At 35.6% G+C, this 18,813-nt stretch overlaps 1 protein-coding gene across 1 annotated transcript in view; it reads left to right on the top strand.

The window, feature by feature from the left end:
* The window catches only part of LOC123545031 (uncharacterized), a 38,845-nt gene extending 20,364 nt beyond the window's left edge, over positions 1–18,481 (top strand). The window contains exon 4 of the mRNA XM_053522467.1: positions 17,297–18,481. Within this exon, the coding sequence (XP_053378442.1) occupies positions 17,297–17,769 (473 nt within the window). The 3' untranslated portion in view covers positions 17,770–18,481. The remainder of the gene's footprint in view (positions 1–17,296) is intronic.
* The last annotated feature ends 332 nt before the right edge of the window (positions 18,482–18,813 follow it).

Below are 18,813 nucleotides of genomic sequence, written 5' to 3'. Positions count from 1 at the left end.
TCCCCAGTGGTGTTTTTGCCACTGATCGTTCCAAGGCGGTGCCCCACTGTGTTCCTTTGTTTGTTCGTTTTGTCCTTGTGTGTTGACTTTGTGTGCGCGCGTGTGTATGCTTATTGTTCGTCTTGTCCTTATGTGTTGGCTTTGAGTGTGTGTGTGTGTGTGTGTGTGTGTTGTTCGTTTTGTCCTGATGTGTGGGCTTTGAGTGTGTGTGTGTGTGGTGCACGCGTTTGCGTGCTGGGGGGTTCGTTTTGAGGAGGCTGCGCTTTTGGTGCGTGGCATTCCCTGTTTGATATTTTTCTTTGTTTTTTTGTAAAACCTCGCATTGTCGCGCTTTCGCTTGGGATTAAATTTCCGGACAAATTGATCGATGTAATTCTTCCTGGATATTATTTATCAATACACCGAAACAAATTTCTAATGACAGTCTCTGCTGGCTGAACACCGCTAAATCCGACTGTTTTTATTTCATATAATTTTAAAAATACACTTACTTTAAAACGGGTTTTCGACATTTTCTAGCTTATAAATTTTTAGAGAGTTATATTCCCGTAACGAACTATATCGCTACTATGATATCTGGAAGTTTGTGACAAAAGAGACAACATCTGTTCGTCCGCATGTACGTAATTTAGGATAAAAGCTGCATTCCGTACTTTTCCGTATGGAAAAGGTTCGCGTTTTTCATTAACTTGAAATAATTGTAGAATGTTCCAAACATAAGATATTTTAATGAATTATCTTTTATAAATTAAATCTTAACATTGTTTAAACAGATATATGATTTATATATTTTCATCGAGGACGGTTTCGTCGGAGGACCGTCTAAAAGTGTACCATATTTCGTGCAAATATGCATACTCTATATACTAAATAGATGGTTGGGCCTTATCAGCAAAGCTATATCTTCATAACTTGATGTCTGATTTTAATAAATGATATCTTTTTGCAAAGAACAAGCCAGTACCTCGAGAAAACAGATGAAGTCGGGTTCGAACCCTTTCGGCTAGGGGTCAAGGTCATAGGTCAAATTTCAGTAATATTCTCAAAATATGAACTTTTCAGAGCAGTAAAGGCAGTCCTGAAAAACAAAAGTAAAATCTTCACTGAGTGTAACGACACCATTGGAGCAATTCTCTCGTCTCCCCCAGCTGGGCCAGCTTAGGCTTGGTCTGCACCCTACTGCATATATCAAGTTTGGTCATTTTCTGAAACCTGTTTTGAGCGCTGATGGCATCATATGGACTTGTAAGTAGCTTAGACATCAACCAACATATCCATACATGGTATAGGTAGGTACCCGTGATGTGCAGACTCGAACCCGCCCCCACCCCTACGGCTATCCGAGGTACTCGAACATGGCATCAATCGATAGCCGGGACTTTATATCGAAAACCTTTCCAACGTGGTCAAAATAAGCAGATTTTCAATGTTCGAACACTACCTGGTGACCTTCAAGCTACAACCTGCCCTGACCCCTCGGGCTAAACTAGGTACCTGAACTGGGTCTCAGTCTGTAGCTAGGACCTATACCTGCACGAGCATGTATAATATATGTACTGCATCATGGTCACAGGGGTTCAAACCGGGTTTTAAGCCGAACAGACATGACCAAATTGACGCATTTCCTAAGTTTCAACACTACCAGGTGACGTTACATAGTACATATATTATGCTATTTTGACTCCAACATTCCTCCGTAATATTATATTGCATGGCCTGACCTCAGATGGTATCCAATATACCGGAATGTGATTTTGAACAGTAGCCAGGACTGGTACAAGCCAGACCATATGTAGTAAGGGTATATGTGGTGACACAGAGGCTCTAACCAGGGTCTTAACTTGTTAAATTAGGTCTAAAGCTGATGTTTCATTGTTCAGACTGTACTTGATTTCCATATTTCATCTCCTGTGACCTCTAGGGTTTATCCTTCCACCTTTAACCTACCTTAAAATGTATGTTATTTAGCTACAATATTAAGTGCCCTTTATGTGTAAAAGGGGCTGTTTGCCTTCTCATCAGAAGAAAAATCAATCAAAATAGGCCCATTTTTTTAATATTCCCTTTACCGGACATCCATTTTTTATTTCCTGTCACCAGTGTGTGTGAAGTTAGCAGCCTAGCGGCCTAGCAGCCTATACATTATTCTTAAATGAGTAATCGTTCACATCAAGACATCAATCCATTTTAGATCCAACCATCTAGCAATTTTGCAACCGAGAAAACTAGCAGCCTAGCAGTCTAGCGGCCTAGCAGCCTATACATTATCTTGTCCACTTATTGAAGTCACTAGCGCATCAGGGATGTATAAAAATTGTATATTGTAGTATTTGTAACAGGTCAGATATATACTTGAAATATATTCTATAGCTATTCTTGTTTCACTTGTTGGTCAAAGGGAAATAACTAACAGGGCCTTTGATTAGTTGAAAAAGTATATGGTATTCCGAGACAAATATTTAAGCACAGGCACGGGTCCAGTGTATATTTTTTGTTTAATAGAAAAAATCCCCTTTTTTCACACAAATATACTTTTTATATGTTAGTGATAGTCAAATGAAAAAATAATGATGACTAAAAATCTGGTCACAGTATCATATACATTGAAAAGGTGAACTATACGAGCGTAACGCTATGGGAAGCTACTCGGCAAACTTGTGGAACATTCCAAAATCGGAGTTTATACACTTGCAGCCGCTACCTGCATGATCGCACCTTCGAAACATTTAAAGCCTTCCATAAATACTAAACTAACCCCATTAATTGCTTTGAAAAACACAGTACAAGTCTCTACGAGCGAAATATTTCAGTTATCCTCGGCGATTTCATTCCGGATAGTGTACGTGTTCCTGGTTTTTATCACTTCGTTTGGCAGCTGAAATCGCCGGGGATAACTGAACTATTTTGCTCGTAGAGACTTGTACTGTGTTTTTCAAAGCAATTTATGGGGTCAGTTTAGTATTTATGGAAGGCTTTAAATGTTTAGAGGGTGCGATCATGCAGGTAGCGGCTGCAAGTGTATAAACTCCGATTTTGGAATGTTCCACAAGTTTGCCGAGTAGCTTCCCATAGCGTTACGCTCGTATAGTTCACCTTTTCAATGTATATGATACTGTGACCGGATTTTTTGTCATCATTTTTTTTTTTTCATTTGACTAACATATAAAAAGTATATTTGTGTGATAAAAGGGATTTTTATATTAAAAAATATACACTGGACCCGTGCCTATATATTTAAGATGTAAAGTGGTCTCTCACTGGTGAAATATCTGTTGAATATGTTTGAAAACTGTTTTATTTCTTAAACTGAAGTTCTAAGCCATGATTAATGGAGGAAAAAATATTTGAAGGTGTATTTTGTTTGAAAATTTTGCTTGTTTTAGTGATTTGGTATTTTCATGAAATGTAAACAAAAATTAACTGCCGGACTGGGGGTTACTGACTTGCGGGTGAAAAAAGTGCACAAAAATGATGGTCAACATGTATATTTCTGGCTTTTAGGTCTTGAATAGTTCTTTCACCCTGTGGTGGCATCACAAGTTTAAATATTAGGAAAGGGCTATAACCCAAAACATTACAATGTAAGTCTATGGGAAAACAGTTAGTTCCCTTCGACCTTGTTGTAATTCATGGGCGCCGCCATATTGTCTTCTCCGTCGAATGTATTTTACTACGTATCATTTCATTGGTTTATAATATTGTTTCAAGTATTTTCATTGGGTTATGTTAGGTCCAATTATTAATTGTTTATATCTGTCATGAGACTATGCGCGGGAAATTCCATTTATATACCCGTGCATAGCATTTTGTTAGTTAGATAGGCTGTATCGGGCAACCAGTACGTCACCGAAGCCTAAGCGCTTCATTTATTTAATTGAGATCATTCTCACATAATCAGGGGGTCGGACGTATATAATGTCTCTCGGGGTTTTTAAGCGAGAATTCAATGTCATCTTGGCAGCAATGGCGATGTAAACAAAGAAACGAGAGGTTTTATTTTGTTCAAAAAACATGTAAGTACATGCTTATTTGCCATTTGATAGAACTGCTGATATACTCTTTCGATAGCCACATGTGTAAGGTGAGATCGACACATTCGTTTTTGGTCGTACAGTTGACAGTACAAAAACTATTGAAGGGACAAATTGATTTGAAGTGACTGTTTTTGGATTACTGTCATGTTTTTCTGCAAGTTTTGACCAAAACAGGCATTCTGCTCGTGTTAGATTGACTGTATTACGTACTATATTACTATATCTCAATTTCGGAAATGTTTGCACGTTTCTAAAATCTGGCATCGCCGGTTTTTTTTTAACTTTAAGCATATTTGGATGTCTGTCGGGCTTATTAAATTTAAGCAAATTTAATGTATCAACTGGTTGAAACATACATGCTAATTGTGAAAAAGTTAAACTTAACTTAAACCAATATTTGCATTTGAAACAATATATGCCATTCGAATACTGTGTTTACCGTGTTACATTCTAGACTCTTGTATGTAAAAAAAAATTTTTGGTCTTAAATCACGTACAGCAAGATACGGTACAAAAATATTGTAATTTTCTGCATTTTAAAAAAGTCATATATTTTTTAAATTTCACTGAAATAGTAAAATATTATCTATGATCAATCATCTTTATGGAAATTGCAGATAATAAGTTTGGTCATTCTTAATTAGCAGCGGTATTTTAATTGGAAACAGTTCAATCGTTTTATATCGGCAGCTTCCGGAGAAAAGAAGCACGTCAGAGCATTTTCAGATGTTCACATTGAACTTCAAAACTTATGATATAGAAGTCGTAAATTAGACTAGTTTACATGCATTAACGTTGTTTGAAGCCGCCGCAGCAGCAAGTAAAAAAAAAAATCATGTATAACGTAGATCTATATTTTGATTGGCTTTTAACTATTCCAGAAGCCCCTTGAATCTTTATCTAGATCTACTGCATAGCACCGATACATATGCTATATATACACAAATTCAGTCAAGAATAATCATAGAAATAGTTCCTTAAAATTTTATGTAAATTATCTTACCACTTTAAATGTAGGGCAGGTTCATTACAAATGGCAAAGAAGCAGATAAGGGAAGTAATCGTGTCATAACCCTATACTATTATTATTGGGGAAGTATCCGTCACAATACAGGCTGACAGCAAGGCTCAAACATTGCAAAATTCAAATGACGTGTACCATTTCTTTCATGGCCAATATCTGTTACGATACGTTTTAGTTGTCACATTTTTTTCGGACAGACAGGCGCAAGGAGTGGTTCACGTACCGTTAATTAAAAGCCCTCTCTCGAATGGCGGAATGCGGTGTTTTAAAACCAGTTGATACATTAAATTTGCTTAAATAGGGTTGACAGACATCCAAATATGCTTAAAGGTAAAAGAATCGGCGATGCCAGGTTTTAGTAACGTGCAAACATTTCCGAAATTGAGATATAGTAATATAGTACGTAATACAGTCAATCTAACACGAGCAGAATGCCTGTTTTGGTCAAAACTTGCAGAAAAACATGACAGTAATCCAAAAACAGTCACTTCAAATCAATTTGTCCCTTCAATAGTTTTTGTACTGTCAACTGTACGACCAAAAACGAATGTGTCGATCTCACCTTACACATGTGGCTATCGAAAGAGTATATCAGCAGCTCGACCAAATGGCAAATAAGCATGTACTTACATGTTTTTTGGGGAAAAAAACAACAACAAAAAAAACTCCCGTTTCTTTGTATACTTCGCCATTTCTGCCGAGATGACATTGAATTCTCGCTTAAAAACCCCGAGAGACATTATATACGTCCGATCTCCTGATAATACTTGCTGATAGCAAAACTCTAAAATTAAAACATAGATTAATTAATTTCTCTTCTTCTCTTTAGATTAATAAGTTTATTTGTTTGTTTAAATTTAAATGAAATAAATATAGATTTATATAGATTAATTCTGTTAATAAAACTGTAGCACTGAGTTGTTGACTCTTGTCTTGATTGTAGTGTAGAGAAATTCCCCAAAACTATATCGGCCATATAGAATTATAAATCAGTTCTACTACATACGATCACCCATATTAGAAATTTTACATAAAGATCTATTCCCCAGCTGAGGTTCGAGCCAGTCCAACTAGAGTCTGGTACATTGGTGCCGTAACCAATTGACTAGTAATAAAGCCGAACAATTAGCTGGTGTAGAATAATTACAAATTTGCTAGTAGAAATATAACGTAACCTTTTCATTTTTCTCTGATTTTCATAACTTCGGTTTATAAACTGTACATACAGGACAGAGTCATACAACTTTAAATTATCAAATAAAATTATATAAATAAGGGAAATCAGTGCTACAATGACTACTACTATAATAGATAAATAGTCTATCTGTTAAATTTGTATAAAATACATGTACGCTTAAATAAAGTGTATCAAAAAGATAAATTATAAATAGGTTGTGTATACAGTGCATGTATAAAGTAGGGTAAATTTATTGTGTATTAGTATGGCAGAACAAAGCACATCGTTTCATACCGACGGTATCGGTAATACAAATGTAGATAGTCATATGTATGCTAGTGCGTGCACGAGTTTTGTGGTTTTACCAAGGAGTGAGAGTTATCCACATACTTGTGTGTTTTCGCCTATTAGAAGACCTGAAGGTATCGTATTCTCCAAGAATTGACTTTGATGAAACATATTATGAATTACCTGCTAGATTACGGAATATAAATTATGCTGATTCATACATAGAAGAATCCATTGCAAGTGACACAACTAAGTTGTATCGAAGCAGAAAACATGGTGTTACTTTTGAATTAGGACATCAACAAACACAAGGCAGCATTGAAAGTCGTTTTACCTCTCGACCTGTTAGTACTTTTCTAAATAGTCAACCGTTGCTACATAGCAGTAAAGAACCAAAAGTCAGGTACTATGATAGGCAAACAAGATTATTACAACCCATTGACTGTATGGACAATATGTCTCCGCATCATATGCCCACGTTTTTGAATGAGAACCGTCAGTACACGAATACACAAGTCAGGAACCCGGTATTCGAACCTAACAGAACACTGATTCTCTCAGAACAAACAGATATACAGCACCGATAACTGTAGATACAATTCAGACACCTCTATCCCATCCCATTGCACAAACAGACACATTTGTACCTACTGGTGTGCAGACAGGTAGCTCTATGAATAACCTGTATATACCCAATGATCGGAGTTATGGTGTTTATGCTCAGATAGATCTTTCTTTACACGATAGGATAGGAAATACAGTGTACAATGTTGGTAATTTTCAGCCTGCTAAACATAAATGTTTGATGACAGTATGCAAAACACAGTTTATCCGCAGTCAAATTATAATACTCCTAAGAAAACTAAGGAAATTAAGCCAGATAAGTTTGATGGTACCTCTAGTGAATGGCCAGATTATATTGTTCATTTTGAGCAAGTAGCTAGCTGGAATAATTGGGACGAAAGGCAAAAGGCGTGTATGTTGTCTATAAACCTTAGGGGTGAGGCACAAAGTCTTTTACCTACATTAAAGTCCGAACAAATGACAAACTACATTGAAATTAAGAAAGTACTGACTCAAAGATTTTCCCCGCATGAGAGAGAATTAGCTTTCAGGTGTGAATTTCGAACTAGGAATATACTAAAGGGTGAGTCTGTTGCCGATTATGGATATGTATTACATAAGCTCGGACAAAAAGCTTTTCCGTCTATGCCTAATACTGCACTAGAAACATGTATAATTGGTCAGTACATCCACGGATTAGGCAATTTTGATTTACAAAAACATGTTCAGTTTTTATATCCTGACTGGTTAGATAAGGCAATAAGTGCAGCCGTTGAGTATTGTGCTTTACAGGGTTCAGTAGATATGATTTCGAAGCCTGATAACACTGAAGTCAGGGAGACAACTCCATCATCCTTGTTAGAAAAAGACCAAGTTGCGTCCCTTAGATCGAAAAATCGGATTGCAGTTTAGATGATTTACAAAAGATGTTATCCTCTCTGCTTGATCAAAAATTAGACCAAAATTTGACTGAAAAATTGTCGTATATACAGAGTAACGCTCATAAACTTAATCAAAGCCCAAAAAGGACCGATCCTGTGCAACCGTACGGCACAAATGCACAGCAAGAGAGTAAAGGATTCGAACCGAGACAAGGCCCAAGTAGGAGGTCGGATATTGTGTGTGGTTATTGTAATAAGAAAGGGCATGTAGAGTCACGTTGCTATAATAACCCAGCAGCAATTCAGCCACAATATGGTTATTATAACCCGCAGGGACCCCAACCAAGACAAGGTTACGGACCAAAGTTCCAAGGACGCGAAGTTTACTCACAAACACAGCCTCAATCATATCAGGGAAACTGATTGAGACTGGGTTTGCGGGAGAAAATTCAGTCAATATCATTTCAAATAGGCCAGAAAAAAAAAGTCAGATTGTTCTAAGCAGATTTCGGAATCGCAGATTTCCGCAGGTTCTACAAATATGCTTGCGAATCAGTGTATACCTGAAATTATAATAACCCCTCCCGTAAACACACAGTGTGAGAGTATCAGTACAAACGTACCCGTAAAAGATCAAAAGTCAGTACATAATGACATATTACAGTCAAGGTCAAGGTCGGATTGTACTTATAGTGAGGGTTGTTCAACAAGTATGAATGTTTCTATAATAGAGAAAAGTTTACAAAATACAGAAATTTTGAGACAGAGAAGTGAAGCTGAGAACGAGGGTTGTTCAAAAACTTAAAATAAAAGTTATATGACAAATGAGAATGAGGGTTGTTTAAAGAGCTCAAAAACTGTAAATAAAAGCTGTATGACAGAAGAGCTTAATAGTGTTGATAGTGTGGGTCGACCAATCAGCTCAAAAACTGATGATGAAAGTTGCATGTTAGGAAACTTGAATGTTGTTGAGACAGAGGGTTGTTCATCAAGTAGTAAAAGCAATGAGGGATGTTCACAAATGTTTCAAAATGAAAACTTGACATCTAAAAACTGTACTTTTACATTTACAAATAAAGATTATAAAGAGGCAAGCTCTCAAACTTCTTCATGCTTCTATGTCAAGTGTTCCTTTGATCAAATTAAAGGAGGCATGCTTATTGACACAGGTATTGACACAGATGTGTATGTGGAAGAAACAATAGGCATTTCAGGTCTTGATTTCTTTGAATGTTATGATGTTAGCTTGAAAATACCTAAACGCCTTTTAAAAACAAAACTCGGCAAAGTCAAACTTTACAGGTATCAGAGTTTATGTTGTGCCAGAATAGAAATCTCGGAATCTGTACTTGTTCCGGCTCAGTCTGAGATGTGTATACCAACTCATATAAATGGAAACTATACAAATAAGATAAATATGTTAGATCCCTCCAGAGATTTTATTAGCAAAGGAATCTCTATTGCACGCATGTGATGAAAATCTTACTTTGTCAGTTATGAATGTCAATGACTCTCCTTTCAGAATAAAGGTAAACACACTTATGGGAAACACGATTCCAGTCACTGAGATATTTCTTGGTAATGAGACATTGTCAGATCAAAGTACTAGAAGTACTTTACCCGAGCATTTAAGACCTTTGGTTGATTCATTACCCTCAACCATCGATTCAAAACAAAAAGTTGAGGTTGAAAAATTATTAACCCAATTTCAAGATGTGTTTGTCGGACCTGATGGCAAACTAGGCCAAACAGATATTGCAGAACATTTCATTTACACCGGAAATGCTAAGCCAGTTCAGTGTAAACCAAGAAGAATACCTTTACATTTACAGGGTGTTGTTGATGAAGAAATTGATAAAATGTTAGAGAAAAAAGTTATTGAGCCTTGTAATTCTCCTTGGTCTTCAGGTATCTGTTTAGTGAAAATGAAAGATAACTCTGTCAGGTTTTGTGTGGATCTGAGAGCCTTGAATTCTGTGACCATTTTTGATGCATATCCCTTACCAAGATTTGACGAAACTTTACATAGACTTGCAAACAGCCATTTTTACCACTGTCCAGACTTAGCTTCGGGATATTGGCAATTGAAACTAAATGGGTTTGATGCACCAAAACCTAGTTTCAGAATTCCGTCACGTGGTCAATTTATGTTTAGAGTAGTCCCCATCGGATTAAAAAAACGCACCAGCTTCTTTTCAGCGGCTGATGGAGGCTGTCTTAGCTGGTCTTGGTTTTGATAAGGTACTAGTTTATTTGGATGATGTCTGTATTATGGGGAAATCTTTTTATGAAGCACTAGAAAACTTGAGTCTAGTCTTATTAAGGTTCAGACAAGCAAACTTGAAGTTAAAACCTAGTAAATGTAAACTGTTTCAAACTAAGATAGTATTTCTAGGTCATCTAGTATCAAGTCAAGGTGTCACATCTGACCCTTCAAAAATAACATGTATTAAAGAATGGCCAGTTCCTGAAAATAAGCATGAAGTAAAATCAAAAGGAATTTGTGGTTATTACCGGAGAATGATCAAAAACTTTGCAGAGATTCTTTACCTCTCACTAGGTTGACAAGAAAAAAGGCTAAATTTAAATGGGAAGAAGCTGTGCAGTTAGCTTTTGATAGGTTAAAAACATGCTTGATAAGCCCACCAATTCTTGCTTTTCCACATGAAGATGTAAATTTCATCTTAGATACAGACGCAAGCGCAGACACCATTTCTGGTATTGTTTCTCAAATACAAAATGGGCAAGAACGAGTTATTGCGTACGGTAGTAAGACATTAAATAATGCTCAACAGAATTATTGTGTCACAAAACGCGAGCTTTTAGCTGTAGTTCATTTTGTACAAGCTTACAAACATTATCTATTAGGAAAGAAACTTCTTATCAGGACTGATCACAAAAGCTTGATTCACTTACACAATTTCAAAGAACCAAAAGGCTTTATAGCTCGTTGGCTTAATGTATTAGGAGCATGAGTATGATATTGAGTACCGTGAAGGTTCAAAACATTTGAATGCAGATAGTCTTACAAGGCAAATCAAACGACGCTGTAACATATATGGTTGTCCGGAATGCACAAACCGTAAGCATAGAAATGATAAAAATGCAGGTATGACTTCAAACAAGCCAGGTGATGAAGCTGAAATAAGCTCAAGAGTAAAACCTTTAGTACAGTCAAAAGATGAAATAACATTCAGCAAGATCAATGTAATGTACAAACAAAGACTGAAACTTATGAAGGTCAAGGTGACATGTACTATTTCAGCAGTCCTTGCTCATGCATAAATTCAGTCAGTGCAAATGTGACTTGTGATTTATCAAATCCTGTTTGTGAAATTTACAGAAAATGATGTAGCCATAAAAGAAATTATCAGACTTAAACAAGAACAATCTGAAAAACCTGAAAAATCAAAATTGTCTATCATAGATAGTGATACAATTAGATTATGGCAAAACTGGGAAGTACTTGAAGTTCATAAAAACCTTCTTTACTTCAAAAGTACAGACTGTAGTGGTCAGGGTTCTCTCAAACTGGTAGCCCCTGATAAGATTAGAAAGCACATTTTGAGCATTTACATTGTCAAAGGTATGCAGGTCACTTAGGATGAGACCGTACAATTGAAGCTGTTAAGTGCCGTTTCTTTTGATCTGGTATGAATCAAAATATTGCAATGTGGGTTCAATGTGTACTTCAAAAGTACAGACTGTAATAGTCAGGGTTCTCTCAAACTGGTAGCCCCTGATAAGATTAGAAAGCACATTTTTGAGCATTTACATTGTCAAAGGTATAGGACTGCTGAAATAGTTCATGTCACCTTGACCTTCACAAGTTTCAGTCTGTGTTTGTACATTACATTGATCTTGCTTTTAATGTTGTACTTAATTCTGACGTTGATTGAAATACGTCCCACATGATATATGTACTGACTTGAAACGCACCCAATTGTGGTATTCAGTATGTTGGCCAACCTGGGCGTTCTTTAAAAATTCGTTTCCGAGAGCATTCATACAAAATGCGTAGTCGGAACAAGTTTACTACATTTTTATACCAACACTTTCGTAAATCTGGCCATACATTTGATCAGGTAACAATGCAGCCAGTACAGCAAATCGTATATGATATAAATTCTTCATCTAGTTTTAAAATTAAAGCCAGACATATAGCAGAATTCAAATGGATTAAAAATGTACAGTCAACGTTTCCGTTGGGCTTAAATGATAATATTTATCAGGAAGGTAATATCTCTAAAAACCCTGATATCGATATCTTTTCTATTTTAAATATTAGGAAACGTAAATCTAGGTCTCATGGAATTAGACGAAATGGTAATGTTAAGCGCAAATCTAAAGTCAATATATCTGTTGCAGACCTCGATTTAATTCTTTCAAACTCTGGTAGACATTCAATGCTTTCTCGTCTCACATCTTTATCTGTTCAGTCTCTTAAAAAGCTAGACGAGGAAGCGGACCAGTATGTTATTCAAACAGATCCGTTTTACACTGTATCATATCTTATTCAAAGTTACACACAACACGTTCTCCGTCCACATATTTACACCCAATCTGACCATGAGAGACACTTTCTTAAAATTTATTTCATGAATAAAGGTATTGACTTCATCGATGTACCCAGCATATTTCGTGATAAACGTGTCATTGATTCTGTGCCTAAATATTTCAGAAACTCCGATGTTCCTATTATCTGTTATAAATATAAAACACCTGTAAGAAATGTTATATTCAATTACAATATAATTGTTTCCGACTTCAAACAAATACCCCTTCTTACTGCGATTGTAAAAACTCAAAATTTTGCTATTCAGATGCCGGTCATGTCATCACTGGTAATTTTGATATTATTAAAGACAAACGTATTCGTAATTTATTCTTTTAAGGACCTAAATATAGAATTTCTTCAACTATTGATTTTGATGCTTGTCGTGGTCAGATTGCGGAATCCATCGAAAATTTTTGTGTTAAATGGTGTCGTCGTGAGAATGCTGATCCCTATGCATTAACGTCTTGAAACGAAATATTTTTAACATTGTAGATTCTCGAATAAAATTTTATCAAACTAATGAACACCTACCTCCATCAAAACCCAAGTTTACTTTCAGACATTTGAAAAAGGAAATCCAAGAATTTCACTCTAAGTATGTCTTAGTTCCAGCAGACAAGGCGGCCAACAATATTATCATCATTTGACGACTACATTATATTAATGTTTTAGAAAACGAACTAAATAGCACTAAAACTTATATATTGAGTCCTTCTGTTGAAAATAATTTGGTCACAGATCACATCACTGAAGTTTCTAATTTAAAAGTTCGTATAGACGATCAACAAATTAAACTACCAACCATGTACTGGATTCCTAAATTGCATAAACAACCATATAAAGCTCGCTTCATCGCTAATTCAACCTCTTGTACAACTACAAATATTTCAAAACTATTAACATCATGTCTAACTACTGTGAAAGCCCACGTGGAAAGATACTGCGATAAAGTATACGAAAACTCTGGTAAACACTTATTGTGGTCGGTTAAAAATTCTGGCGAAATCCTGGATAAGTTTAAAATTAATAATTACAAGGTATCTACAGTCAGGACATACGATTTTTCTACTTTGTATACCACTTCACCACATAACTTAATAAATGACAAACTAACTGCCCTAATTCAAAAGACTTTTGCCAGAGAGAATGCTACATTTCTCGCTTGCAATTTTGATAAAACTTTTTTTACTAGCAATATTATTAAACATTATACAATGTGGACCTGTGACGAAGTTTGTAAAGCCCTTTCCTTCTTATTGAACAACATTTACATCAGGTTTGGGAATGCAGTTTTTAGACAAGTAGTTGGTATTCCCATCGGAACAAATTGTACACCCCTTGTCGCAGATTTGTTTTTATATTGTTATGAAAGAGACTTTATGTTGAGCTTTTCTCCAGATACGCAGGCAGATATTATAACTGCATTTAATAATACATCACGCTATCTGGATGACATTCTTAATATGGATAATCCGTTTTTTTTGTCAATTGGTGGGTACTATTTATCCTAGGGAGCTTCAGTTAAAACTAACAATTCGGATACTGATGCTTCATTTTCAGATTTAGATCTCTCTATTTATGACAATATTATACATACCAAAATTTATGACAAGAGGGATGATTTTAATTTTAGTATTGTAAATTTTCCCCATTTGGATGGGGATGTACCTCACCCTACATCTTATGGGGTATATATTTCTCAATTAATTCGGTTTGCCAGAGCGTGTAGTCATGTCAAGCATTTCAATGAACGTAATCAATATATTACAAGTAAACTTCTTCAGCAAGGCTACAGTTATTACAAATTGCGTAAATATTTTGCTAAATTTTACTATCGTAATTCTGATTTAGTTTTAAAATTCAATAGTAATTTAAAGACACTTCTGCGAGAAGGTATTTCTAAACCCGTTTTTTTATGGGGATGTGGTTTACAAACTTCGTAAGATCTTGGGTCATGGTAATTTTCCAAATGTATTTGGCAAAATTATAAAACGTTTTATTAAAAAAGGTTACGACCCAACTGTTTTGAGACATACCGCATGTTTAGTGTTCAACCCGTTTACAGTTGGACACTACGCTTCCCTCTTTGATTGTGTCTGACGGAAGAGGGGGAGGACTCTATGATAAGCAGTTTTTAAATCCTACCAGGACTGAACTGTTTTGATATCTGTCTTCTGGCCTGTTTCGTCGGGCCCTTAAGGGTGTTTCTCTTGTTGCTGTGTCTTCTGAAAAGGCATTGAGTACATACGTTTTTGGTTCTAAAGGGTTGCTTTTTATTTATTTATACACGAGCATTTTTGTGTTTTACATGTCATGCCTTTTTGTTTCCATTACGTGTGTTAGAGATTCACCTGGAGGGGATTACTTTTATTTACACTGTCCCGTGTCTTTGGAACATGGTGGGGGTAAGAGTGAGGTTGGGTGCGCACCATAAACCGGTTTAAGCTCCCCAGTGGTGTTTTTGCCACTGATCGTTCCAAGGCGGTGCCCCACTGTGTTCCTTTGTTTGTTCGTTTTGTCCTCTTGTGTAGGCTTTGTGTGTGTGCGCGTGTATGTGTGTGTGTTCCTTTGTTTGTTTGTTTTGTCTTCTTGTGTTGGCTTTGTGTGTGTGCGCGTGTATGTGTGTGTGTTTTTGTGGTTTGCACGTCTGCGAGCTGTGGGTTTCGTTTTGGGCAGGCTGCGTTTTTGGTACGTGGCATTCCCTGTTTGATATTTGTCTTTGTTTTTGTTTCGTCAGTGTGCACGTTGTAAACCTGGTCCTGGTAAAGGTAAATCAGCACTTAAGCAGATTCGAGCCTACAGACCTATGGAAATTTGTGCTGTAGATATTTTAGGTCCCTTACACTTAACAAAGAACAACAATGAGTACATAATTGTCTGTGGTTGTTACTTTACTAAGTGGAAGATGGCTTTTGCAGTACCTGATCAAACTGCATATACAGTAGCTGACACACTTATCACCAACGTGTCGTTGACTTCAAACCATTTGCCCCTCATCGATGTGGGTTCGAAACCTCATTTGGGGCGTAGAATTCTTCACGTGAGGAAGCCATCCAGCTGGCTTACGGAAGGTCGGTGGTTCTACCCAGGTGCCCGCTCGTGATGAAATTATGCACGGAGGGGCACCTGGGGTCTTCCTCCACCATTAAAGCTGGAAAGTCGCCATATGACCTAAAATTGTGTCGGTGCGACGTTAAACCCAACAAAATAAATAAATAAATAAATATCACCAACGTTTTCCTTCAGTTTGGTTTTCCTGCACAATTACTTACTGACCAAGGGAGAAATTTTGAATCCAGTTTATTTTCTGCAATGTGTGATATCTTGCAAATTGAAAAAAACACATACCTGTCCCTATAACGCAAAATCAGATGGAATGATAGAGCGCTGTAATAAAACACTCGTACAAATGTTAACCACCTTTGTTTCTTCTGAAATAAATTTCAGAGACTGGTATGACCACCTCCCATATGTTATGGCAGCTTATAGGGCCATTGAACATTCCAGTACAGGATGTACACCAAATTTACTCATGCTAGGTAGAAACATGGAGTACCCCATTGATTTAATGGTTGGTCCCCCTCCCGGCCAGTATGACATTGAATGTCCCATTGAATACATTGAGTGGGTCAAGTCTACAATGCGCGATGTCTTCTTGTTCGCAAATGATCATTTAGGCATATCAGCCACTAGACAAAAACATTACTATGATAGAGGCTTAAAACCAAAAGAATTTTGTACAGGTGATTGGGTTTGGAGATGGTATCCTCCAACTGCAAATCAAAAATTAGGTTTGGGATGGACGGGTCCATACCTAGTTATTGAAATACTTACATACTTAACATACAGGATACAAAAATCCAAGGACTCAAAACAAACAGTAGTCATGTTGACCACCTTAAGCCTTATGAGCGTATTCCCAGAACTGAGCATTGGTTAGAAAATAACCCTATCATTTATCCTGATAAAGTGAATGATGATGTCACAATTGAAGATGATGTCATATGTGATGTCACGAATTCTGACATTTCTCAAAATGAGACAGATACATGTCAATCTAAGAGTAGTCATTACACGGTTCCATTTGTTCCAAGAAATACAAATGTATAGTCCTGACTAGAATTACCTATAAAAGATAATTTAAAACAAGTTATATTAAATACAGCACAGATGTTTTTAATCTATTCCTTTAATTACAGTTATTTTAAAAGTAAACATATCAGCACAATTTTGTGTAAAAATGTAATGTTATTTGTAAATTCATGAAATTGCATTATATGTAAATGTAATAAGTCATGAAACTTGTAAATTTATAATTGTATACCAGTCATGGAACTTGTTATTATGCTTCATGATGCTGATTATTATGTTGTATTACTTTATACTTGTGTGTAAAAAAATCAACATACAATAATATGTAGTGTTAAAACTCAAAAGGGAGATAAATTCTGCAACTATAAATACAAGTATAAAAGAGTTGTCTTACTTGTAAAAAAAAATATATAATATGTATATAATTATATATATATATATATATATATATATATATATATATATATATATATATATATATATAAAAATAAATAAATAAAAGATGCTATATAAATATTATCATTTATGTAAAATAAAAATCAATAAATAAGCTATAAATCAGCAGGAAAATGCTTTGAAAAAGTTTGAAAATAAGAAAATAAACAGTATGTATTTTGTTTATTCATTCTATCTTTATATTTTCTGTTAAGAATTAAATCTTTTCCTTTCCAATTTCAGTTATCATCATGACTCAACAAATGTCAGAAGCAGCTGACAGACCTCTATGGCCCGAACAGGGGATGGAATGCCCTGTACCCCACTGCTCAGCAGGGACGTTTTTCAAGCGCTATGATAGGTTTAGTGAACATTGGGCAAGGGTGCATCTGCCAGTTGTAAACATATTTAAATGTCTGAAATGTAGCACTGTGGTCTACTGCTGGAATGAGGCTCGGCAGCACACTAAACGTAATGGTTCACAACACTTGTGTGAGGTTTCACGAATTGCAAACCCGGAGTACATTTGCCCGGCAGGAGTCAGCAAACCACGCTTCCCATCACAACAAGAAAGGAAAGAAAATGAAAGGGAAAAACAGCGCAGGAAGGAGGAAGCCAGTCAGGCTAGGAGAAATTTTCAGCGTGTAGAACTTTATGGACTGAATTCAATGTCTCCTGTGGAACTGGATTACTATTATGATATTAGCCAGTGGTAGATCCAAGTGTTATATTGCATTCATTTATAGTGCTACAGTTATATGTGTTTTTTTTTTGGAACACTATTTAGTCAATTATTTTTGGATTTATTTTCATATTGAAATTTCTATCCTTTAATTATATAAAATTGTTACTTACAGAATCTATAGATATTACTTACTACTTTATGATTTAAGAGTTAATTGTTAAGTCAGTAGGTTTTGAAGTACTTTATAATTTAATTTTTAGGACTACTTGTTCTTTACATTTTTTGGTTTTGATTATGATAAAGTAACTGTTTAACTTAAGACTTAAGTCAGCATTAAATATAGATCTACTTTGATTCCTTATTCACATAGATTTTTCATTATGTATTAAAATATTTTTCAATATTTTAATTTATTTAAGGAGAAAGGAATGTAACAGGTCAGACTTATACTTAAAATATTTTCTATAGCTATTCTTGTTTCACTTGTTGTTGTAATTCATGGGCGCCACCATATTGTCTTCTCCGCCGAAAGTATTTTACTACGTATCATTTCATTGGTTTATAATATTGTTTCGAGTATTTTCATTGGGTTATTTTAGGTCCAATTATTAATTGTTTATATCTGTCCTGTGACTATGCGCGGGAAATTCCATTTATATACCTGTGCATAGCATTTTGTTAGTTAGATAGGCTGTGCCGGGCAATCGGTACATCACCGAAGCCTAAGCGCTTCATTTATTTAATTGAGATCATTCTCACATAATACTTGCTGATAGCAAAACTCTAAAATTAAAACATAGATTAATTAATTTCTCTTCTTCTCTTTAGATTAACAATTAAAATTCTTCTTTCATTCTTTAAGTTTCTTTGTTTGTTTAAATTTAAATAAATTCTGAATAGATTTATATAGATTAATTCTATAAACAAACTGTAGCACTGAGTTGTTGACTCTTGTCTTCATTGTAGTGTAGAGAAATTCCCAAGAAATATATCGGCCATATAGATTTATAAATCAGTTCTACCACATACGATCACCCATATTAGAAATTTTACATAAATATCTATTCTCCAGCTG

The sequence above is a fragment of the Mercenaria mercenaria genome, chromosome 1, assembly GCF_021730395.1.
Source record: "Mercenaria mercenaria strain notata chromosome 1, MADL_Memer_1, whole genome shotgun sequence".
NCBI lineage: Eukaryota > Metazoa > Mollusca > Bivalvia > Venerida > Veneridae > Mercenaria > Mercenaria mercenaria.
The sequence above is the reverse complement of the archived record's forward strand: the minus strand, read 5'-3'. Positions and strand labels throughout refer to the sequence as shown.